Raw genomic sequence first — 26,252 nt, 5'->3', positions numbered from 1 at the left:
GGAATTCCACTGAATGCTAGATTTCAATTAGGGTTTTCTTCAACCTATGGGCAGATGTGTGTTTGCACAGTAATGTCCCACGGATGTTTAGGAAGAAGATTAAATGGTAAAAAACAGAGCTGCAAAGATGTGAATGGGACAAATTTGTTATGTGAGGCATCAGAGATTAAATCCTAGAATTTGAAATTTTTGCCAACAGTATGTTTTATGAATAATGCTTTAGTTCTACCTTCGTAATAGGAACCATGTTAAATGATTAATTGTAGTGTAAAGAGAATAAATTTATTGCAGAATGCCAAAATGTAGATTACAAATATAAACCAAACAGACTCGCTGACTGGGAAATAAATTACTCAGCAACTACAGTCACAAAAAAGCCCAATCAAATACTTCAGATATATGCAGGAAGTCAAAAATAATTTACTGCGCTGGGACTTGGTCAGCATTTTCACTTCCTTTCAACTCCTGTTGAGTGTTTCCATCAGTGTTGTGCTTCCTCTCCTTGTGGGAGGTATCGGACGTACCCTTATCATGAGCACAGCTTTCCTGATGTCACGGACACCGTCGTACACCAAACGGGACGCATCGATGAACTCGTTCTCCTCAAAGGCCTGCGGCGGGTTCGTGCTCAGCGCCTCGATGGCCACTTCCACTTGTTCAGCAAAACGGGGCATGACTGTGGGGAGGGAGAGCAGAGGACAGGGGAGTCACACTGGTTAGTTAACAGCGTTGTCACGGTGGATGGAAGCTTTTTACTAACAGGGGAAAAGGCGTGGAATCACCATGTTTTTCATACTGTACGGGTTTCTTCAGCTTTGGCCTCTGCTGACTTTTACAGGATTACAGTAGGATGCTTCATAAAGTTCTGCATGAGTCACAGCAGGCTGTTCTCCCACTGTACGACAATTAGCGGTTCCACCTCGGCTTAGCTAACAGAAGATCGGCCTGTCTGTCACAGTGTCAATATAATCCTTTCCTGGCATTGGCATGTGTGTGTGTGTGTGTGTGTGTGTGTGTGTGTGTGTGTGTGTGTGTGTGTGTGTGTGTGTGTGTGTGTGTGTGTGTGTGTGTGTGTGTGTGTGTGTGCTTCCGTGGTACAGGACAAGGACGTTAACTTGCAAGCTCAGCCTGTCAACTCACAATGGTGGCGAGGGAAACAAATTTATCAAAGTCTTTAGAGCCAAACAAAAGCCAAGCGACAAAAGCGAAGTCTCTATTGACCATAAAGCTGTCTGGTTTTATTGTCAGCATCAACTGGCCAGAACTGATGGAAGGACTGTGTGCTCTTTGTATGTGTAAATGAATTGTGCTGCGTGTGAATAGACATTATGCAATATTCCAAAATTTGCACTGCATGTTTGAACCTTTAAGAGGTTACCTTTCTCCTGCAATCCTGTTGGGTTACAATCCTTGAGATTGGTTTAATAATGTTTTGATACAGGCTTTATGCTCTGGCAAATTATCATCACAAAAGCTGTGACTTGTCTGAGATGTCATCCGCCATCACCATTTCCATAATATGTTTATGTACCTACAGTAGGAACTCCGGCTTAAATTAAATAAAGACATGAAGAAGAAAAAGGACTGTGTCTGAGGTAACTCTACGTGGAAAATATAAGAAACTGGATTGTTGAGCTTCAGACAAGGAAAGAATACAGAAGCACCAGGAGCTATTAAGCAGCAGTGGGTAGGGGCAAAGAGGTACTGCAAGAACCAGACCACAAATCACAGAAGGCGCCGTACTCGAAACCCGCTGACACACACAGTTCACTCTTTATCCAGTCTGGCATTGACCAGACATCAGACTGGGAAGTTCTACCCTGCAACATGGATTCTGTGTGAATATTGGTGCTCAGGGACTAATCAGACAGCGAAGAACATTGCATTGAATCAACCTCTATGGCCAGTGTCCAACAACACACCACTGGCCACAAGGCTGCAAAATGAGACGTTCTGTCCTCAGATGAAATCGAATCCCTCACCGTCTGACAGCTGGGTCCGGTTCCAGCACCCTGAGAGCCTAAACAGGATGAATGGATGGATGGATGAAACACTGAACAGGAGTGTGCTGATAAACGTACGTTCAATATCCTGATGGTAGTACTACTATAATGCAAATCTGTATACTGGAGCAATTTATTGTCTCAGAAGTGTTTAAAAAATATGACCTGGCGCATAATGTTCATTGACTTTATTCTCTTTAAAATCTCAAAACGCGTATTCTAAAGCAGAGAGTTGAGCAAAAACCCTCCAGCAAAGAGCGGCTGTTAAAGAATCGCAGAACATGTCTCCCAGGAACAAAAACACACTTAGAGAGCGAACATCCTGATACTACTAGAGAGTTCAGTTCCAACCAGGTCTGACAAACAGAAATTAAAACAATGCATGCGAGCTGCAGAACCACCTTTTAGAAAGGCTCCCGTCTTAAATGTGGCATGAACTAAATCAATTAGCCAGTCTGCACTAAAGGTGTATCTGCACCAAACCTATTTGTCTAATATAAAAACATAAGCTATATTTCACCAAACATAAAAGGCCCTATAAAAACTCTCTCCCTTTTCTTTCCCCTTTTAATTCGGTTTAATCCACTTACTGGAGAAGCGTAAAATAGGCTTTTGGGAATGGCTGGGAAGGCGTTTTAAATAGAAATATTTAAATGTTCTCCAAGCTCTTAATGAGCAAAGTTGCTGATGGTAAGGAGCAATTTCACTCATTCCAGTTGAAAAATGATGAAGGGAATTAAATGTGACCATGTAGGAATGGATTTTTTTTTTCATGCCCTGGGCTTAAGCATAGTTTAAGTGAAAAGTTATGGAAGTACAATGAATGCTTAAAAACCGCGGCGCTTGGACGTCGTGGCCCTGTGAGGTGTTTAACAAGCATGACTCCAACACTTTCTGATGCCTAAAGCTACATTTTCCATGAAGATGGCTTCAATTAGACAAAATCAAAAAGGCCGGCATGCAAAAAAAGAACACGCTGACCCCGTGGTGCTGCCATTAGCGCTAACAATCTTCTCCTTCCTTATTCTGTAACCTCTGCAAAATATTTCACCTTCCGCCTTCACGTGCACTGCTCATCAGCACTCTCTCCAAACCCCCTTCCATTTATGCACTGATTAGGAGACCTTACACCCTCTTCTTGCAAGCTACGTATAAGTTTGCCATCTGCTTCCCATTCTGGCTAAAGCCCCTTTTTGCCGTTATTATATCAATGGATACAAGTTTGAAGGATGACTCTTTGGGCTCAGCTACTGTAGCGTTGTGCACGTATGGGCCATTTTAAGTATTAAAGGAGCACTGACTCCGTTCCCTGTTTACCATTAGGCACAGATTGCTTTCTTTCGTCTCGGTATCAGTGGATGCGGGCCGGCTTTCTGATTGCATTAGTTTGAAATAAATGATCAGTATTTAAAGTGTCCTGGTCCTCAGAGATCCTATTTTAACCACAGACAGTGGGAAGTGTCCTCAGCCTCTTGCGCTCCCTTTTAGTGCACTTGATCCGCTGATTTACAGACATGACATGTGGGTGGCAGTGTGAGCATGTGTGTTATTACTCCGGCTAAATCCCATTTACTGAGCCCCGGCGTAATAACAAGGAGCAACGCCACCTCGCCTCCCTAAACGGCAGACTGACTTGGGCCATATATCAGCTTTTTAATCTACCTTCTCCAGGCAGCGCCCTAATGATGGACTTTAAAATTTGTCCCTTTTTTGAGTAGAAGATTAGTTTAAACAGTGGGGAGAAAGGTGTGCGGCAGAAGAAGCAGGGGGAAGGTGGAAAGAGAGCGATGCCATAACCACTTTCCCATTAGGCCATTGATTTTCCTGCATCTCAAGGACATGCTTCAATCCCGGGGACCACGCGTGGACTGTCTGTCAAGGAATCCACGGCTCGGCTTTGCGGGGGTGTGGTGGTGGTGGGGTGTGTGTGTGTGTGTGTGTGTGTGTGTGTGTGGGGGGGGGGGGGGGGGCTGTTCGGCCCAACCGTAAATCTGACCGCGAGAAGAGAGACGGCGCAAATTGAGACAAGGTCAAAGGGCGGCTGGTTGTGATAAGCACCCTGTGTTGATGTGGCAGCTGTCAGAAAGACAGACAAGTGGTCCGCTGGTCGGCACGAGCGGCCCGGGGGCGTAAACACCGGCACGCTGCAATGAAAACACACACTCGGCTCAACTCAGAGAGACACACACAGGCGCACGACGGAGGCTTTACACGTGCACACCGGTGCGAAAAGAGGGAACCACATCAATGAACTCTACTAAAACCCTTGCTCATATCGCTTAGTAAAATCCTCGGTGACAGCTATTGATTTTTTGGTATGGTCTAGTTAATTGGACTCAGTACCCTCTAAAAAGTGTGTGGTACTATATCCTTTTCTTTGTTCAGCTACACTTAATCATCTTTCCCCCCAACTATGGATTTCTTCTTGACTGTGTTCACATCCATAGACATCAGGCTTCTGAGGGCCGAGGAAAGGGAGAAGCAAGGGTTCACATGGATCAATAAGTGCTTTATGGTCCAGATCAGATGTGCTTGGTAGCCCTTAAAAAAACCCCAACTACCACTAAGAGGGAAACAGGAAGGGAAAACACAACAGCTCTTCATCAAAGAGAGATATGGAAGCAGTGAAATGCGGGTCTAACTTAGCTGTCAGGTCCCGGCCTCGCGTCTCAATTAGCAGCCACAATCACGGAGACAGGAGCCTCGTTAGGTTCAGGTACCCAGCTCTCCTTAGGGCCACTTGCATAGAGGGGCAACTTCAAGTTTGCTATTCATGGATTTCACATTGCTTATCATCATCATCTTCTAAATGTGCACCTTTTTCTCCTTCACAAGTCAAAGGCAGATGTAGCTTAAACTATTGTTTATTAATTCACACCAAGAAGCAGATGTGTTGTTTTTCCATGACCCCAAAATGACACACATGAGCTTTTTCTAATCGGAAGTGTGAACTTAATGAACTGGATCCCTCTGGAAGCTGTGATGAATTGCTGTTAAAAAATGAAAAAGTTCTATGGAAGCTGCTGTTGCTTAAATCCAGCCACTGGGAAAATGTGATCAGGGTTAGGGAGCGATCCTGAGCACGCTCGCCATCCTACATCCTACCATCGCTGCTCTTCTTCTGAAATTGGGCACTGACACTAAAAACTGTGTGAACTGTGAACTCTAAAGCTGCTGCAGTGAACAAACGCCTAACATTCTACTGTATGTCTAACTTTTGCTTAAAACAGTCAGGTAGTGGGCTTCTCATTGTAAGCTACACCATTTATTTTACATTATGATGTTAACTTTTATTAAAAAAAAAAGTTAAAAAAAAAGCAGCGAGTAATCAATAGGATGCTGCAACATCAACAGTTCCCTGTGTTGTTCTGGGTAATGCTGACGCGATGCTTCTGGGCCCTGCTGACTCTTAAACAAGCTTCATCCTCCCTGGAGGATTAATAGAACACAATCAAAACCATGTGTTTGAGAAGGTTATGGTCATGCAAAACTGACCTTAAATGCCCAGGGGATATTAGCAATGCAATTTGTCAATTAATTACAGCAATCAATTAAATTCAATTATGCAATAATAGAATAGGATGTGCTTAAGGCCCCATATAGGCAGTCCTGTACGGAAGGTAGTCCATTATGGCGGCTGGGACCGACTCAGACAGATGGCTGCGTGGTCACACGTGACGCACCTAATGCCGTCTGCGACTTATCAGCTACGAGGGAGAGGAGCTGATTGTGACTTGCAATTATCCCGGCAGATGAAAGTAACGAGCGAAACAATACCTCGCTAAATGGGCTCTAATGGGAGAGACAGAGAGCGGGGAAGATGTGGCTGGGCGAGAAAGCGAAGAAGAAGCGGATGATGAGAGGGGTGTGGAGTGGGAAAGTGGGAAAGTGGGCAAAGTGGTCTGATTTCATTCTTGGGGAAAGGTAATTGCTAAATTACTTCTTTCCTTTCATCCTGTGTTTTTGTTTGTCCACCTTTCATAACAGCACATTTTTTAAAGGCCTGTTAGTGGCTTCTCTTATGAGATTTAAGGAGCCATTTCACAAAGAAATGTTGTTTACAGTAAGAAAGGGAAGCAGAATCTTCCTTGTGCCTTTGTGCTTAGACTCTTTTTAAACACAATGTATACTAGCATAATATTTCTCCATCACTGTATTAATGAAAAGAAAACATTGAGCAGCTCGCTTCTAATGTTTTAAGCCATCGCTGGGTTATGAGGATGCTACTCACGCGAAAACATGTCAGAAATCAAAGAGGTTACAGTAAAAGAGAAGCATGGAAGAACCTACACACCAGCAACTGGTACATAAAAATACAGTAACACAGTAAGTCAGTCACACGTAGCCCCCCCTGCGGACCAGCACCTACAACACAGAGCTAACAATCGACCACATCTTCACAACACCGCACCTCGAACTCACCTCAGCACTATTTTCCCCCAACTCGCGGGTAAATAAGCTGGTTACCTGAGCCTCAGTCAATATATGTTTAGGTGGATCAAGGGCTTTTTGACATAGACGTAGACGTAGAGCGCACAGACATTCAGGCTCGGATCCCAACTTACCCCCTGGCTCTCTGTGCTGCCAGGCTCGCTGTCTAAATCCCTACCAGTCACTGTGTACCTGCATACCTCCCAACACAACCGCATTACTGGCTGTGGTGGAGTAGCACAAGGCAACCTGGAGCTATGGAATTAGCCTGTGTGGCACTTTAGCTTGAGCACCAGGAAAACCAAGCCATAGTTCACCTCAGTCTCAGCCACTAGGTGATCAGAGGCGAGCGTTAAACTTCCAGGAGCCGACATAAAAAAGGAGAATGAGCCAGAGATTGTTGAAAACATTAAAGGAAACCAACCTGTCCAGAAATGAGCGTGTGCCTCAGTGTAGTGCTAACTGTTCTGTGACCAGCAGGTTCTCCAGAGGCGCGGCTGTCCCCTCCCGCCCTGCCTTCGCTAGATGGCAGATCAAACCGCGCTGCTTCCCCAGAGTCATGAGCAATTTCAAAAAACGCAACCCACGTCCACCTCCCTCTCTGCAGCTTATGGTCTTAACAGGATGCTGCAGGGCCAGAAAAGCCCACACACCCAACAGGCATCACGAAACCGAACTCTGCGAAAACAGTCCCCCGGCCCCCACAGTCCCTCGGCCCACCCGTTCTGCAGCGCCGACTCCGGACTGCCTCACGAATCAACTCAGGTCAGAATGTTGGGTGGCGCAGACGCTGCACAGTGATGCAGAACACAGTAGCAGGTGAAAAATGGACGAGAAGCCGGAGTGGCAGAAGAGTGAACAGGTGGTGTCCGAAGTTTGTGCTCGAGCCAAGACACTGATCGAAACTGTGGGACATTGGGCTTCCAGGTAATTAAGGTGCGTCTGTGAGTCACTGAGCAGTCTGTGTGTGTGTGTGTGTGTGTGTGTGTGTGTGTGTGTGTGTGTGTGTGTGTGTGTGTGTGTGTGTGTGTGTGTGTGTGTGTGTGCGTGTTTATGCACACGTCCTGTGAAAGCAGCTTAGCAGAAGGCTTGGAGCACAGTTGTGTTGTGCTTGCGTTGTATCGTGGTCGCTGCACTAGCTCACCTTGCCACGGCGACTGTGTGTGTTTTCAGTGTAGTGCACTAACCGGTCTCAGACAGCAGCTTGATTGACTCCAGCACGCGCTCAGTATAGACCCCGGGTTCATAGTTTTCCATCTCGGCGTTAATGATGTGGACCACACGAGCGGCTCGGCCCCGGATGGCTCCAGCAGTTCGGTCAAGAGTGTCCACATCTCCCTCTTGCAGGGCAATAACGCATTTGTTGACATCTTCGAGGATGTGGTTTTCTTGTGAGAGGCAAAAAAAAGGGGATTGATAAGGTGTGAAAAGCCTTGAAGGCGGAGTTTGTGACGGTCCCATTAAGCCTGCTCCATCTGATGCCTGAACCTTGGGTGAACATTTGTGGCATGCAAATTATTTGGAGAAATGAGAGGAAGGATTTTTCTGTTTGCGCCTCATACCTGAGACAGAGAGGAAGTCGTCCACCGAGGTGATGTCGTCCACGGCCTCCGTCAGGATGCGAACCTGCTTCTCCCACTGGTCCTTGAAAACGTCCATGTTGTCCTGCGCCACCTTGCTTTGGGGGCGGGCGGCTAGCGTGAGCGCCGCGTTGATGACCTGCCATTTTGTATTAACATTAATAATTCGCTTCAACGTCAAAACAAAAGTCTTACTTCTGATTGTACAGTGGATTTACCACATATTTCTCACAGTAGTCAAGAGGAGTTTGCTTTAGATAATATTAACATATATAATATACTGTATTAAAAATAATAATAATAATACTATTAAAACTATTATGATTAATAGTATTATTTATGAGAGCCAGACATGTCGTGCCATTGAACCTGTAAACAGTCAACAGACATAACAGAGCACTGCTGCACACAGACAGAGGACGTTAGGCTTTGACTGCAGAGCAATTCTAATTAATAGGATCAGCTCATTGTTTTGGTTTTTCCACTGGATTTGTTGACATTAAGTGTCACAGTCACACACTATAATTTGTCATTTTGACTGCTCGTGGAGAGGGTGGGTCTTATCTAATATGAGCCTGTCAGGAGGCAGGAGGCGAGCAGAGTTATGAATGCAGGGGAGCGGCATCCTGCAGATAAACTTTTTTGTTGGGACCATAATGGACAGTGAATGATAACCCTCTTTCCTGCAGTGTCTCTGTTTAGTTTCGCTCTGTTAACCCAAGTCAACTGACACGGGAGCGGCGCCGGAGCACAGCGGGACATGTGAGAAGCGGACTGGGTCAGCGCGACCACCCGGCGTGAGCCGCGCCACAGGGGGCCGGCGTGAAGGAAGATACTGTAGCTGAGGTACCCGGGGTCCAGATAAGGCCTGGACATACGGTTGATGCCGGGCGCTTTTAGTGCGACCGTCTCCTCCAGTACAGTCTACACCATGACACAGAGGACACACAATACTTACCACGTACCACACGGACCCTGTAATGGCGTTAAACAGGGGTGCGCCATCTTTAATTCCAGATTAATGATAGGCATCAGGGTAAACTCTAACGTAAAGAGTTCCAAATACTATCTCCATGCTGTCTCCCTTCGCCTCTTCTGCAGTCACAAAGTCTGTGTGTGTTACACTTTTAATCTGTGGTAAGCAGTGCCAAGAGGCATCAGGAGACGGCTCCCCCCCAAGGTTTTCAGCTAAGACTCTTTGGGCTGGTGTGCATGGCAGCGTCTGAATATTAGATCCGGAATCTTAAATTCACCCTCCATTTCTTTTCTCCATTACTATGTGGCGTCCCATGCGAATAAGGCCTATCGTTAACCTTGGAAGCAATAGATCGATTTTAACATCCTCCTTTGCTTGCATCCTGAGAACACTACTACAAGGTCCTCCTACACATTAGTCATAGCTCTTCGTCCTATTCTGCTGACTGGGTTCATGTACAGTATGCCTCGCTTTCTAAACACCGGCTAAAGATACTGTACAGCTTTGAGAAAAATCGAAGAGCTCAGGATCACAGCGGGCGTTTCTGTGCAGAACGCCTAATTATGTGATGAAAGCACTTTTTAAAGCCTCACCTGTGGACATAAGCTGTCAATCTGAGTGGCAGCCATACGAACCAGCTTCACGCCCTCCTCATTGTTTGAGATGGAGCAGGCCAGGTTGGCCACCTGAACAGGACAAAGAAAGAAACGAGAGCGGTTTACATCAGGACATTCGCAGTCACATGAAAGGGAGTTTAAATTCCTTTCACGTGTTTGTTTGACTCATTTGCTTTTTCTGTTTTGATTTGTTCTGTGCGACTCAGTAATATTCGATTTTTCACAGGATCAAGGCAGTGGGCCGCATACAGTCGTGTGGGTAAACCTCAATGATACGGACCTTACTGAAATCACTGAAATAGCGCGATACAGTGGCTACGCATATTAAGAATATTTGCGGCATAGCCCCTGTTGGAATATAGCAGTCAGCTGGTGCAAGATAATTGAATTCATTCATATCCAAAATGGCCACGCTCACACAAGCTGTATAGAGAAAGGCAAACTCATTAGTCTGACATTTGCAGCATGGTTGTGATGCATGACAGGCATGCCTAAATCATTACGAGGCCTGGTGGTGCAAAGAGGTGCTTTATTGTATAATTAAGGCCAGATGTTTTCCTTGTAAAAAAGCAAGCATTAGTTTGATGTATGTCTTTTTATCAGTGTACAGTTCCTTGATAACACATTTCCAACCTGACTTCTTGACGAGAGACGAATAGCTCCCACCACTAAGCATCTGAGTTGCTATTCACCTGGTCTGGTGTGTGAGGAAATGGCTTCACATTAATTATACTTGATTGATGGCTTTTCACAATCCTGCTGAATTGGCTACTAAATAAAAAAGGTCGGGACTTTATAAACATCTATTCATGGGCGACAACTCCAGCGATCTCTCACTGGCTGTTTACCCACGCGAAGTCGCCCCGTTTCCCCACAGCGCCACCGCATTTCACAGTTCATTTTCATACCTTCAAACTCTCCATAATCCAATACCATCCCTAAGTAAATCAAATTCCAGCCAGAGCCTGGCGTTTTGAAACTGAGCTAAGCAGACACGTGCCTGTTGGCAGCAAAAGGTGCCAGTCTGTATTAGCACTTCCACCGCTCAAATGTCACTGTTTGAAGCAAATTGAGGTAAATCAAATTTGTGTTAGAGGAGTCTTGCTTAGAGCTCTGTCTCTTTACTCATGACAGCAATGAGCGCATTGATGGATTGCGGTCCTTTATGTGAAGCCGCGCGTGTGTGCGTGTGTGCTTAAAGCGCGTGTGACAGAGGGGAGGGCAGAGCCTGATTGGGCGCCTGCGTAGCACTATAAAAATATACAAAGCATCATTTTAGGATAATTCCAGCATCATTTCAGTTTACGGCAATCACTTTGTCCGTCGCTACGAAGCGTGGAGAGATTTTCATGGAGCCTTGGCTGCTGTGACATATTTGCATGTTTCTTATCTGTGCACAGCTAATTTAAAACGTATGTGCTGTTTTTTCCACCCCGTTTCAGTTGACAAAAGGGTGGAGAATAAAAATAAAGGGTAAATTACAGCCACGTCTGTTTACATTGTGATTGGAATTAGTAAAAAAGTCGTTATGTATGTGTTGCAATATTTGCTTCAGCCCTTCTTTTCCTTTTTCTCCTCTGGCCGATTCCTAACTCTACAGCGTCTCACGAGCAGTGTCTTGACACTGTTCCCTTACACACTGTACTTGCACTAGTTCTGCTCTGGCCCAGCAGCCCATGAGAGGCAAAGGGGCAGAGGGCTTTGTGGAGGCTGGAAACGTGCCCAACAGGCCCACTCGCACTCCCTCTCACCCAGCACAGAGAGCTGGGCCAGGGCCAACATCGCAGCATCCAGCCAAAACTACTAATTACAATTATCTAAGGATGTGCTTCTCCTTTGAGGTTCTGCTTTTTTTCACATTGCAGGGAGGGGAAAAAAATAACTAGACAGAAGGTTTGAGAATATACCACACAAGTCTAATGCTGATGCGGTGAGGGATGCTGGAACGGAATACAAAAATCAGAGAGGCGTGCGTGTGTGTGTGTGTGCGTGTGTGTGAGAGAGAGAGAGAGCGAGAGAGAAAGCGAGCGCAACACAGAGAGATCCCCACTGAATGCCCATTCTTCATTTTAGCCTCGAACAAAGAACTATCGATTTTGTCCTTTTGCTCTGCCCTGGATAATCACTTCAATTCTAATTTGATGAAGGTTTCCACTGCAGTTGGAAGGATGGGCATTCTGGGGTATGCTATCTAAATCACCTAAATGGAGCTGAGTAACTGAAAAAAATATCTGATAGTGTCATTTTTTCCCATTTTTTACACAGAGGTTCTTATTGAGGACCATGAAACCTGACGTCAGGAAGCACTGATGATGGTAATACATCACGCACAGTCGCCGCCGCTTCTCTTTACTGCGATTTAGCATTGTCCCGACACAATCAGTTCGTCTTCATGTAGTTTTACACGCGTCTAAAACTTTTCAACAAATAAGTTCACGATCTTTTCATGCTTTCGACGGATTAATATTAAAAAAAGAAGTGTAACCAAGACTACATGAGGGGCACTGACTGATGCAGAACATTTCTGCAGCTCTACACAAATCACCCTTCCAGCTAGTTACTAACTGGACTAATAGCGGCCATGTCAACCAAGGTGATGGAGACGTGAGGAAGAGGTAGAAGCAATCAGTGAAGATGACACTGTAAGTAATGCGATGTAAGACAGAGGAACTTGGTTCTATTAGAAGTCTGTCATCTGCATGTTTACGGAACATGATGCAGGATCACTGTTGTCTTTCATCCCCTCGAAGAATCACTAGAACTGTTCACAGGTTTTGTTTTCGCCCCTCTTACATTCACCCACTGACAAGCACGAACATGTACACGCAAAATAAACCAGTCTGTCGACATTCTGACGGAAATCGCAACGGGGGGGGGAGATAATACAATATATGAATTGAAAGAATTATAGGTCTGCACTCGAAGGAGCACTTGTATTTGCTCGCGCCGCGTTCCGGAGCGTCCCCGCGGTGACGACGGAGGTGAGGCTGCGAAGGATGTCAAGCGGCTGGAGGCGATGACCTGCTGCGGCTGATTATGGGCCACACCTTTGAAAATCAGGCTCCATTAAGAAGCCAAGTACGTATCGCCTCAGGAAGAAAGCCCACCAGGCTCGCGGCATCAAAAGCGCCGGCAGACTTTGCAGCATGTTAATAAAGAAAAGGGGTGAAACGACGAGAACAAAAGCAATAGATTTTGGAGTAGGTTTGCGCTGATGATGGTTGTAATATCTACTCCACACTTGGCCAGTGGACATTGTTCAGAGGAGGCAGGTCTTGATTGGGACATTTTAAACTTTCACAAAAACTAATTTGACATCATGACTCATTTTAGGCAATAAGCTCCTTCATTAATGAGTGAGGGAGCTTTGAGTGGAGCATTTCAATCAACCTTAACTAGTACAATATCCCAAATGTAATGTTGCACAATGTAGTGGAAAACAATCTAATAGACAATCAGGCTGTCTAATAATCCTGTGCTGGAATGGTGAGGTTATAACATGATTTGAAATTAAGGAACGACTATGTGAGTCATTTTGATTACAGGCTGCTGTTTAATTACTCCCTGGGCTTTTTTTTTCCTGCTCCGTCTCCCACACACCCTCGCCTCAGAGACAAAGTGGACCTAAATTGCGAGTGACTCTAATGCACTTAGGAGTTCTCTCTGCACTTTCTAACTCAGAATGGAAATGAGTTGAAGTCACTGTTTACCAAGTGGCAGGTCTACTAATATGTGTGTGATGGGGATACAAACCTACAGTCCTCCACACTCCGTCTCCCTGAAGACCCTTGTTTTATCAACTGAGTGCACACAGACGCATCCGACGGTGCAAATTTAAACACACACACACACACAGGACGACGAGTGTCTCTCATTATCTCTAATGCCCAAGTCTGTTAGATAAGAGGAGCTGCTTAATGATAGTCTGAAATGGTTCAATGTTCACTCACTAGTGAAGAATCTAGGAGGCATCCTGTGGTAGATCAGCAACGAAAGCAGTGGTTCAAGGCATTTTTTTGCATTTGCTTATGTTTATATTCATATTAAAACATTAACATCTTAGACTCTTAGGTTTTTGAAAATTTAAATATTGCATGCTACTATAGGAATTACTGTAAAGAGTTCTTTGCCAGTGAATCCTTAAAACCTGCTTCTCTGCTTCGGCAATTGTTTGTATTCATTGAGAAACGCATGAAGAGTCAAACCATGCCTTCATCTCTCGGTCCGTTCATTTAATAATCCATTCTGCCTGCAGCGTCTGAAGTCCTCCAGGACTCCAGGACGAGAAAGACGCATCTTTAAAAATTCCCTTTCATCTTGCCTTGGTAATTTTGACAATGCTAATCAAACCACGGGTTCAACTAAGACAACATCATCCATTCCCTGAAAACAATCAGGGTTCAGTCATTTTGTAAATTTGGCCGGCGAGTACACTTCAGACGCTGCGCATTCTGAAGAATAACAATACACAGCATCATAAATGGAACCGAATTACAATGAGTTAAGTAGAAACATGTGCGTCATCATCAGTCAGCTTAGGGTTTCAGCTAAAAACCCGAATCACTAAAGGAGGTCCCTAGGTCTAGAACAGTGCACTGAGGCCAGAGCCTCTTCATCCTGCTCCACCTACTGACCTTAGTCTGCTGCCATTTAGTCCCTATGCTACATCTAGCAGTATAAAGCTGTGAAGGCTGGTGAAATTAGAATTCCACACACTAGACTTCACCTCATTGCTCACAAATAATAATTAAGCCTTTATGTCATTCAGAGTAGCTCAGTGCTAAGATCTTTAGATGGTCCAGATTTCTGCAGCTAAATAACAAATGTAGAAAACGGTCCTGCCTTACACACAGACTGAGCTTCCCTTCATTGGTTTCCTATTAAAGCCACATCAGACTTTTAAGTGCTTCTGATGCCAGATCAGAGTTTAAATGGAATTGGTCCTTCACACCTTTCTGATCTGCTCGCATCCTACACGCCGCTCAGAATGCAGAGCTGACTGCAGGGCCTCTGTTCCTCTGGCGCGACCTCCCTGCTGACACGGCTGGAAATCTTTGAGTCGATTCAGAACTCTATTTGCGCTAACTTCCAATTAGTAACCAGTGGGTCGGTTTCAGCCTCGGTGGAGTTAATGTAACACAGGCCGCGTTTACAGTGTAGTTCCGCTGATGAGCTTATAGTATTTTTTATTATTATTATTTAATTTGTTCTAATCCCCATCATCCCTTAACCTTGCGATCTTTCCACCCCAGCGCATTAGCAGACTGGCTAGGTGCCACTCCCCCTCCCTCTCTCCTGTGGATTCTACCATCTTCCCCCAGGTCTCGGTCACGTGAGGAGGCTGTGTGATCCGGCTCCTGCCAGCTGGCGGTGACTGAAAGTTGTTACTAGTTGTTTCCACTCACCCGCTCCCATCCAGGCAGATGGCTGCCACCCTGGGCCTGCTTCTGCTGGAGGTCTTATCCATAAATGGGAGTTTCCCACTCCACTTTCACGGAGCGCCTGCTCGGGAGGGATTGTCGGACCTTAGCGTGTGAAGTGCCTTAATATGATACTGATCTGATTTGGGACTGCATACAGATGAATTGAAAATTGAACACTCGAAAACAAACCACAAGTGAGAGACGGGAACAAAATGATCCAAAGCTGAATACAAAACCAGATTGTAATGGCTTGTGCTCAGATGAAGTGCCAAATGCTCAGTGAAACATCAGTTTGTCAATACCAAACTGTATCTGAGACTGTAGGTACGTGCCAATCTGAAAGTTGGTCGTAAAAACATATGCAACGGCCTTGTTTCATGCTGTAGTATGTTAGAAAAAGAAAAAAAAGTAAAACTAATAATTTTATCAATATGAGATCCTCATTACAAAATGTGCCTTGTATTTGCTACACCAGCGATCTACAGTAAAAGGTTTTAGCGCTGCACAGAAAACGTGTGGAGCAGAAAGGGATTCAGGATTTTAATTGGCCTGTAACATTTCCTCTTTGTGCTGCTGTGATTTTGCTTCCTTCTGCACTTTACATGTGACACAATAGGCTTGATTGGCTGTTGTCAGCAGGAAACACTGGCTGTACATCATTTAACCTGTTTTAACTGGAACCTCGAACAATGATGGGTTTTTTTTGTGTAGTTCGCTTCTTTGTGAATACAGCAGAAGGTGCTTTAACGTAGCACTTACTGTGGGATAACTATCAACTGGAAGACAGGGCTGAAGCGATTCACTTACGTATGTGGAAGTAGTTTAAAATGAGAAATAAAGTGACCAGCCTCGTTTTGACTTTACTTTTAAAAGTAAGGTGAAGGAGTTCCTCTACAATCTTAAATGGAAGCTGTGGTCAAACACTGCTGAAAACAAAGCCGTCACAATCACGCGCTTCGCTTGACGGAGGCGACTGTGTCTGGGTGAAAGGCTGACAGTGGGATTTACAGCGATCGCGCCTCTGGGGGCGAAACTGTGCTTTGAGTGCACCGCTAACGCCGCGGCCGCCGTCTGATTAGATATGACGATTTCCCGCAGGTTGATGAGGAGGTGAAGCGGCGCTGCTCACGGAGAGAATTGGACCTGAGACGACGTGGGTGGATGACGGCGCCGTTCGAACGAGTACACACGCACACATGCACGCACGCACACACACAGTGACGAGTCCTGATGTGACCAAAGGAGACGTTAGCATTCTGTTCATAGCGCCGCGTTCGCCCCTTTACGGCGCCGGCTGTCGAGGACCGGTGGATTCTTCCGGTGACCACATCCACAGGCTTCAGCGCGTGATTTATTTATACAGGAATTTGAATGGCTAAATGAAGATGGCCATAGGAAGCGAGGATGGCCACCTGGAGAGTAATATCCACAATATAAAATTTTATTGAGCTCAACAAGGGACACAGAGAGGTAATTGAAAGCAGTATAAACAAATCATAAAGTTAGCTGGACCAAAGTGACTTGGGACAACGACGCGCGCGTGTGTGTGTGTGTGTGTGTGTGTGTGTGTGTGTGTGTGTGTGTGTGTGTGTGTGTGTGTGTGTGTGTGTGTGTGTGTGTGTGTGTGTGTGTGTGCTCACGTGCTGAACACTGGGGTCCTACAGCTCCAATATAGAGTCCTGGATATTGGATTATCTTGTTCGCGCCGCTGTGAATGACAGGGCATTAAAGGGAGAAAGGAGCGGGGAACAAATGGCTGACTCACTTTCCCTCAGGCGGAGGGCAACCACTCACACTTCCCATTGGCCCCGGCGTCTCGCTGCTCCGCTATGCCTCAGTCTGGAGGAGCAGCGGCGGGCTGCAGTGATTTCTCCACATTTCGCTGCGAGCACTCCACCGCACAGGAGTTGGATCAGTAGCAGCTATACGGTCAGAAAGTTGTGTCTTCCAGGTGGCCAGTACAGCGGTTTGTTCATCTTACAACACTTTCTGCCTTTCGCTAAAGCTTGTACTGTAACCACAGGGGCCAGACAGCCTCTCTTACAGTTCCTCTTCACCCCCACAGAAAAAAAAAAAAAAATCCAGCTAAGGCAGTTTCAACTGAAGTATTGATCCCCCCCCCCTCCTCTCCCTCCTGCCCTCCCTTTCCAAGACTGCTGGCCAAGCAGTCGGGCTTGGCATCAAAACATAATTATGAAAATGGACCTTTGGGTTGTTCCTTTTAATCTATCTGTACATTCCACGGTCCCCCTGCAACAAAAGCTATTTAAAATCTGATTCATTGAGTTGAAATGTTTAACCTGCCGTACGCTTTATTGGTGGCATAAACACGCCTTCAGTTCAAATCAGGTGCGTAGCCGCGTCGTTACTCTGAGTTCTTCGTATTGTCAGCAGACCCACAAACATCGAAGGCGGAATGAAATTTGAGTGCCTGGTGGTTTCTGTCCAACGCTGGCATCCTTGACAAAGTGCCTGGACCCTGACAGCAATTTCTACTTTCTCCCGAACTTACAGTACAGTTCAGTGGCCAGTGAAACCCAAACGACACAGCCAGAAATGGACCAGAGACATTAAACTCTGCAGCACGGCGATGACATAATTGGACTGTGTTAGGAGTTGGAGTGTTGTAAGCAACGAGGCAGGTGTGACGGCTTACACAAAGTGAAACCCCTCCAAAGCAAACGCAGGCCTCAGGTCACCTATACATGCTCCCCGTGTCAGGCTGTGCATAAATACTGGGGTTTTAGTGGGTCTAAGTGATATATAACACCACAGTCCAATCTCGGGCTAAATGCGAACACAGCAAGACCTTGACATTTCTTCCCATCACATCCCTCTGCCTTCTCACATCTATCTAAAGGCACAAGAAAAGCATGATTAGACCTGTTGGATAATAGATGCACACAGTGGGAAAGGTCAGCGGTTGTCAGTCCTTAATGCCTCAACCTTTAAATTGGGGGATGGGAGAGGAAAGATGAAATTTTACAGATGCACAGTCCAGAAATGAGCCTTTGACACTGGTGATTTATAAGAATCAATAATTATTCATTTCGTGTCATACACATGTGAATTATGGCGAAAGGGGCCGGAGGAAAACTGGTGTTTATCTGGTTACATAAGAGGCGAAGCCCCACTTCTACACAGCAGCTTAGATCCCGAATAAACATATGAGCCCGGATGCATCAGACGGACGAACCGGGCGAATCCATCTGGCGTATTTGTGTCTTAGGAAATCTAAATGTGTCAGTGGAAATGTTACATTGTTTGCTGCACTTTCAAATTAACGCGCGTGTGATTTTCTCTCAGGTGAGAACTGGGAAGTGTGAAGACGTGAGAGGGCCGTCATTGCTCTTGCTGTGAGCAGAATTAAAAGCACAATTTAAAAAAAAAAAGCAGCTTCTGTCTTGACGACCATTAGTCTTCTCCCGTACTGGAATAACATTCGTATGGAGGTGTTAATAAATATCATTGCATACATTGTGCAGCGTGCACCTATAGGCTTTAGGTGATATTTGAACAGTTTTACAAGTATGATTTCTCTGGTGACATAAAGTCCACTGTGTATAGTGCAGCTAGTTTTCTGCCTAGTGATAAAGACATTATGTCATAAAACAGCAATAAGACTGAGAACATATAAGAGGAAGATATACTGTAAAAGGAAGATTTAGAGATGCTGTCAGGTTTTTTACACACACTGTACTTTTATCAAATGTCACTAGTGAGAACAGAGATTGTGGTGAGATAGAATTGGAGGAACCATGGTTTCACTGAAATCATGACTTCATTTAGCACATCCCTGGATGTGTGGAGACCAACACTGCTGATGAGGCGGCTGCTGCTGCACTGGCATCCTGCATGGATCTGTGACAGATGCCCGTTTTACATGTTTCAAAGTATAATACTAATGTCCTGGAACACGTTTTGGCAGAGGACCTTCACCAAAGTAATGAATGAATCGCTGGAAGTGACCAGACAAAGTCATATTTGCAATAAGCACAAGTCTTTGATGCAATGGCTTTAGCTAATTACTTCATTAAGGTGCAAATATAACTTTTGCTCCCAGTTGCCAATTAATGTGAACCCTGGAACCAAATCTGTTAACGGTGCTTTTCTTACGTGGCAATGATAAACTTTGAAATGTAAGTCAAATTAATTTAGGATTGGTGTAATTAAGTGCTGGGAAATGAGCAGTGCTATGACTATTGCTCCTCAGGGATTAGGCTCTGGACATTTCCACAGTAAATAGTGCTGCGATGCTTCACGTTCCACCTTGGAAACGTTCTTTTGTATAGAAAACATGAAATATGTACAACAGACTGTATCCACAGCTGCTGCCCTGGGCTCACATAATAACCTACGGTAGCCTTATGCTCTAGGTTCAAGATTAGACACTTAGAGTTGCTTTTGATAAAAAAATATAGGAATTACATCATATAAACGCAGTGCCGCACACATTATATTGTTCTTAATCTGAACCTCCAGTGCAGTGACCAAATGTCTGATTCCCACCAGGTCATCCTCGAACACACTAGACGTTACTGCAGCATTTTGAGAATATGATCATTTAGAAAGAAAGAGATTTGAGTATGGCTTAAGGATAAATATCAGTTTAGGTGGAAAATACCGAACATAGCAGAAAGCTAACAAATTCAAACTCACTTGTACTGAACTTCCCACGTCAGAGCTGGGAGCAACACCCAGAGGAGACCAAAGCTGAAGGTCATTGGCTGAGATGCACATCTATACGGTTTGTCGTGTCTGATTGTCTCTTCTCTTCAGCAACTTTCTCCTTAGTATCTCCCAAAATATTTCACATTTAAGTGGACAGATGTGAATTTATATGGTGTCAGGGAAGGTGTGAACTTCCTTTACTTTCGGCAAATGACAACAGATGCATTAATCACTGTGAAGTTAGTGACTGTACAAAATGCAGCCGAATGCTTTTACAGCCCCGAATAACACCTTTTAATACAGTTACATATCAGCAAGCAGCCTTCAGTGACATACAGGTACATGGAGATGAGGAGGATGAGCAGTGAGAGGTGAAGTATCTCCTAGGTACAGTCTAGAAGGGTACGATGCTCTAGAATAAAACAATGAGGTCCAATTGCAAGCGTATTAAATGGAAGGCACGCGGGTCCCAGCAGTCACACCTGGTTGTCCGATATCAACATGAGCTATGAGGCTGTTGGTGTTGCTGCCAAATCCTCCTCTATTTGAGGCAGAGCCACGTCCTCCCCGTCATTTTCTCCTTCCACCCCAACCAAAAGTAAAGTTCCCCTCTGGAGAGAAAACGGATGGCTCCTTCTGCTCCATTAATCTAATGACAATGCCCCGTGACTAAGACCAGCTTAGCAGGCATTGCTCATCCCCATTGGCTCGTCTTTCACTTAGCATGTCATCTATGCATGAATGCAAAAGGGGCAACGGCAGTTAAAGAGGAGGAGAAGGAAAATAAAGGGGCGAGATTAAATTGCGACTGTGTCTGTGGTTGTCGGAGGATGTCACATACCAGAACTGATAAAGGGTTGAAGAAACTGTCCAAATGGGGTTTAGAGTTTTTATTGGGCCACAGAGCCCTGGGATGACTGCAACGATACTTAGTAACATCATCAATCAGTCTCCACGAGGAGCATGAAATCAGTGTGCACGTACTTCATGTGAGCACAGAGAGTTGCACTTACAGTAACAACAAGCAACAGGTCACGATCTTTACTAATACTAGAGCAAAACGCTCTTCATCGCCTGTCTCCGAGAGCCGTTCCAGGGCTCCATCCATCTCCTTTCTGCTTCTGTAGCCACTCTGCATCGCTAAGTCAGTGTGAGGACATGTGCACATACTAATTACTGCCTTACAAACGCACCCAACTGCAGTCCAGCTAAGAAGCAGCAGGATTTACACGTCCCACTGAAGACGCAGCTACAGCCCAGCTTTGGTGCCGTGTCGAGATTCAATCAGGCCTCCGATGGCGACGACGTGTGTTTAGTTCAGGCCTGTGGAGTAGGCGGTAGAAACATCCCCCTCCGTGTGACACCTCTGGGAATGTCAACGCGCCGTGGTGCTTTTTGCTTGTTGATGTCCACAGGAGCAGAGGCTGCGTGTGTGTGTGTGTGTGTGTGTGTGTGTGTGTGTTAGCCTAGCGTCTCATAGGAAAGATGTCTGCTTCAGTCTAACCTCCAGGGAAATAGTGACCAGAAGTTGGCTGTCAAATACCAGAGCTGCTGGCCCAGAATAGCACAGGGTCAGCGAGGAAAAAAGCAGGCCTCCCACATAACAAGAGCAGACAGAGCTCGCTAATTAAATGTGTGACACACTGAGTCAAGCTAAGTGCCAAATATTCGTACTCACATTAAGAGTTGATGTAACAAATCTGTTTGGGTGTGACACTGCAGCACAAACCCAAGTCGGCCCACGGCAACGAGGCAAGTTATCAGTGGAAGTGGTCCAGGCATCTTAACTCCATGTAACTCGACAGTAATTCACTGTTAAAACACCTCCACAAGGTGCAGTATGAATTACAATAACAAAAAAAACTTTCAGGTAGTGAAAACAACATTTTTCCGAAAAATTGAACGAACTTAGAAAAGCCCTCTCAAACTATAAAATCAAGCTGTGACATTTCAGAAGTGTGCGACTCAGCGGCTATTTAATGCCAGGTTTCTGTCTAAAAGAAGAAAAATATGTAACACGGCATCGCATGTGCTGTAAGAGAAGGAAGGACATCACTCAGTGGACTGTAGGTGTCATAGAATCTTTAATCTCTGGCTGTAGCTGAGAGGTGACTTTGGCACCTTAAGGCCAACATGTTTATATGTAATTAATACATAACATATTTTGTAAGGCTTCAACATATGCGAAGGATCCCTTTCAGACAGGATTTCGCCAATAATAATCCCTGGCTCCTGATCAAGGCTCTAAAACACCCCTAAATCTCCTGGGGAGCCTTCCCGCTTATTTCAGCACTGTGTCGGGGTAAAAATGTCCCCACCTCAATGACTCAGTCTTGATTGAGTGTTCTTCTGCTTTATTACCCTGGGGGATGTGTGTTGCCATGGTGACGGTGAAAGCATGGGCTGATACAGTATTTCATTATTGACTGAACAAAGAGCAAAGTGAAACATAATTTACCATTATGAAAGACCAACAGTTTTTACCTCGCTGCCCCGTTCGTCTGCTCCTGCAGGTACTGTAATTATGAGCCAGAAGCCATTACAGCCTGTCACTGCGTGGCTGCCGCTGTTTACTCTGCTGACGTCAGCAATTTCAAGGAATGATAACAGAGATATTGTTTGGTAGTAAATGTAAATCACTATAGTGAAACTCACCGTAGTCACAAAGTGTAACAAGTCTTTACACATGACTGACGCCTTGTTAACCAAACTTCCAAAGGAACATTTAAAGATTTAGATTTGATTGTGACCTCTGGATTTAGGCATCCACATGGACTATAGCGAGGTTTAGACGAGGGAGTCATCGTGATCCTTTTTATCAACAGCTTCTTTATGAAAATGCGTTTGGAGCTTTATTCCTGCCTTAATATTAATGCACAATAATAGAAACACAAGGTGACCATGAACCTTTAAATACATCTTTCTGCTCTGCCCATATCGCTAAAGCCGCTCAGAAAAAGCCTTTGCATACAGCAAAACGGGCTGTGACATGTTTCTGTCACACAAGCAGTATTTTGATTGTAGCTTTTATAACGGCAAGCGTTTGTACAGTATTTCCAAGCCTTTGGTATTCAGCCCAGTGCCAGTGTACTGCACCATCCTTTATGTCAAGTCTGGAACATCAAAGACACATTAGTTCCTTTATGTACGTATTTGAACTTATTTGAACATTCGTACTTACAGTATAGGCAAAATATTTGAACATATACTTACTACTACAATAAAGAGAAGCGGATTTATGCACAAAGAGGGTCATTCTTTGCTAGATTTGATCCAGAAAGGAAGTTTTACTGCTGGCACCCTGGGAACCAGCTAGTGATCTGATCAGCCGACAGCAGGGCAACAAATACCCCACGTACCCTTCTGTGCGCACGCAAGCGTTTGCATACTCTATGAATTGGATCAAAGACAGGGTGATGAGCGGCGCCCGCCTCATGAATATGCGGAAAATGCTCCACTTGCATTCTGAGCCGGGCCCGGCGGCGCACGCGTGCGCGCTACATCCAGGGTGCTCTCCTCACCTGTGACCTCCGCTGAGCAAAACCGCAACTTATCTGGCTCAAAGTGTTGAAGGGAAGTAGGAAATGGAGAAGAGCAAATAAATAAACAAAGCACAAAAAGTGCTGAGGAGCGAGATAAGACTACATTGGGTCAGAGAAGAAAGGAAAGGAAATTAGGTGTATGTCCTGCTTGTGCTCAGCTGGATTTATGTTCCTGCTTTATTTATTTCATTCAAGAACAAAGGCGGTGGCGGCAGCGGACGTGCATGCGTTGAGAGGCAAAAAGTGACTAGACGTGTTGAAATATGAATGAATACAGTATACTGTATGAATATAACAGAGGGCACGTCGTGGGATCGGCTGCGTATCATGTATCGCACATACGTGAGACAAACGTGAGCCGAAAGTAGAAGCCTGTTATAGATTATAGTGACTCTGTACATTCTGTACATGCAAATATGCTGAACGTCACAGTGACGGACATTTCATAGCTGAACCTCCACTGAAGTTTTCGTTCTTTACTTTAATGACTCCACCCTGCATTGCCTTTTAAAAACCTCTAACACTGTCTTAATCATCTAAGAGGAAGATCCCAATTACGTATAGTGCTCCGTGCAAAGCAGAAGCTCCCTGTTGGTGCCAAAGCGCTCCTTCTTTAAAACTGTCATTCCATATTTGACAGGGAATGAATCCCTCTCTGTCTGATCTGTTGTCTCATGATTATTACTCGATATGGGTGAACGCAGGCGTCGATTATGGGGTGACTTGCCATGCAGCCCGGTGATTTCACAGAGAAATTCCAAACTGCCCTCTTCCGCCTGCTTTCGTCTCTCATCACATTTGGGACTCTCTCCGCACACGATCCCAAAGGACCTGACCTGCAGTGTACTGTGTTTTACCCCTTAATAAGCTATCTGGGGAGAAATCACTGCGTACTTAAAGGTTTTTATTCACTCACCTAATTAATCAGTGGCGGCGGCGGCGGCGGCGCCTGCCATCGCTAACCTGGGTTATTCTGCATTTGTGGTAAAAAAGCCGGCTCTAATTAGGAGAAATGATCTATTTTCCATAATGAGAATTGATGGCTTTCTTCTGCACCGTGAGGCCTTTTCTCTCGTCCTTGCGGAGCCCACGCTCGCCGCAACGCCTCCCCACGTCCACGCGGCAGGGATGTACATACAATAGCACCAAATGGAGCGCTATGTGATTAATGGACTTAATTTCCAGCAGATTTGACTTCGCGGTGACAGCCCACTTCACCTCAAAAGCTTTCTGATTATTAGATTTGAGCCCGTGTCCAAAACTCAAACAGCTTAAAGATGAACGCCCACTCCCGCCTCCTCTGACGCCTCGACTACAGTACATTTCCACCTGTCTCCCTCGCCAGGCTTCGTTTACACTCAGCGCACTGTATGGTTTTTCGTAGACAGCACGAGTGTCACAGGAGGACACCGAGGAAAACAAAAACAGAATAAAGAAGTGCAAAACATTAGGGCTTCCTACGAGGCTACTTATTTCGAATCAGAAATCATTTATATGATAATCTGCAAAGCTGCTCATAAAGGCTTCTGTAGAAGGCAGATATGAAATGCCAAAATTAGTCACCTTGTAAAACAGTGAACCCATACATCCTATAATCTTGTCGCTTCCCCTGGGTGTCAGAGCCTCCTAATCTTTGAACACAAAGACAGGCCCTCTCTATGTGGCTTTGCAAGCCTGTGCTAATGCTGTGTAAACATTGCTGCTGCTGTTTGCCACTGATTTAGCACATGTTAATATTACATGAGACAGAGGGGTCCTTTGATGATGTAAGTGAACACTCGAACTAGGGCTTTCTACCTCGGGGAAGAGGAGACGGGGCTGTGGAGCAACTCCTCCGAGATTTATCACTTCCGCATTTGCCATCCAGTCTGGGAGGAGGTTTGTTTTTGCTGCGGATGCATGGCACGAGCAGACTGCCATGGCTTCCGACACCCGCACTGAGGCAGGGGGAAGAAAATCCAACGTCTGAGAACCATATACTGTAGGTGATAGCAGTGAACCATTAACTGCGGCCGCCATTCATGGGTTTGTTGTTTCCCCAGGCATAATTAATGCAGGAACGAGCCTGCAACATGCAGTACAGTAGATGTGCGCTCAACACATCTATGAGCTCGCTGCACAAAGTTAATATGAATATTATTTGATTATTTCAAACCGGGAATCGACCACTTTCCTTCCTCTGATGCACTCGGGCGATGTCAAGTCAATAACTGCACAGGGCAAGTTAGGTCTCTGAAAAACGAAAAAGCTATTTCCAGTAGCTGGGAAAGTCTGGCGAGAAGTCAGCGATTGTAGGGCGGATCTCAAATGATGAATGCATGATGATTTTACTAATAGGTCTCCTCGTCTCTAACATCTCCACAAAGACACAAAGATCAAACAAAGAGACATCTCTAAAGAATATGTTGTGTATTCAATTGTATTTATATTGTTTATTTAAAAAGTACAATAGGTAAACAACATCTAACTAATCACTAAAAATGATGATTTTTCAGTATTCATGTTGTGGAGATGTTTAATTCACCTTGTTTAAAAACATATCACAATCTCACGTTTTACTATGATTTTACAATGTAAATAACGCAAACACATTTCCCTTCAATCAAGCCCAGGTTTTGCCTCAGCTCACAAAATGAAAGCAACACTACAACTGAGGAGCCCCCACTCTTGGCTTTCAGGATGGGCTGTTCTTTATATTTTCTTTCACCTGCCTGCCAGGAGAAATTCCTCCGGTCTATCAGGCGCCTATAGCCTGTTAGCGTCTTCTGGGAGATGGCCTTCATTACTGCCCCACCAACCTCTGATAATCCCACACCTCCCACAGCCACCACTAGACAGTTCTGAGATGATGGAGACAGAAAATTGACTCTTTTGTTTGTGGCTCTTGTTTTTGCAAGGACTTTCTTTCCTTCTGTCCGTCTCCGACTTCAACCATAAACCAGATCCGAGGACACCAACCTGCCAGCTGGCAGCACGCCGCTGCAGAATTTCTGCAAAATGCACAAAGAA

General features: G+C 45.1%; 1 protein-coding gene across 1 annotated transcript in view; it reads right to left on the bottom strand.

The window, feature by feature from the left end:
* The window catches only part of ctnna2 (catenin (cadherin-associated protein), alpha 2), a 212,535-nt gene that overhangs the window by 17,321 nt on the left and 168,962 nt on the right, over nt 1-26,252 (bottom strand). Inside the window, exons 10-13 of the mRNA XM_029159636.3 lie at nt 9,584-9,676; nt 7,997-8,153; nt 7,622-7,822; nt 525-676 (exon numbers count right to left, since the gene is read on the bottom strand). Coding sequence (XP_029015469.1) covers nt 525-676; nt 7,622-7,822; nt 7,997-8,153; nt 9,584-9,676 — 603 coding nt within the window. The remainder of the gene's footprint in view (nt 1-524; nt 677-7,621; nt 7,823-7,996; nt 8,154-9,583; nt 9,677-26,252) is intronic.

Source organism: Betta splendens, chromosome 1 (assembly GCF_900634795.4).
Source record: "Betta splendens chromosome 1, fBetSpl5.4, whole genome shotgun sequence".
NCBI classification, from domain to species: Eukaryota; Metazoa; Chordata; class Actinopteri; order Anabantiformes; family Osphronemidae; genus Betta; species Betta splendens.
The sequence above is the reverse complement of the archived record's forward strand: the minus strand, read 5'-3'. Positions and strand labels throughout refer to the sequence as shown.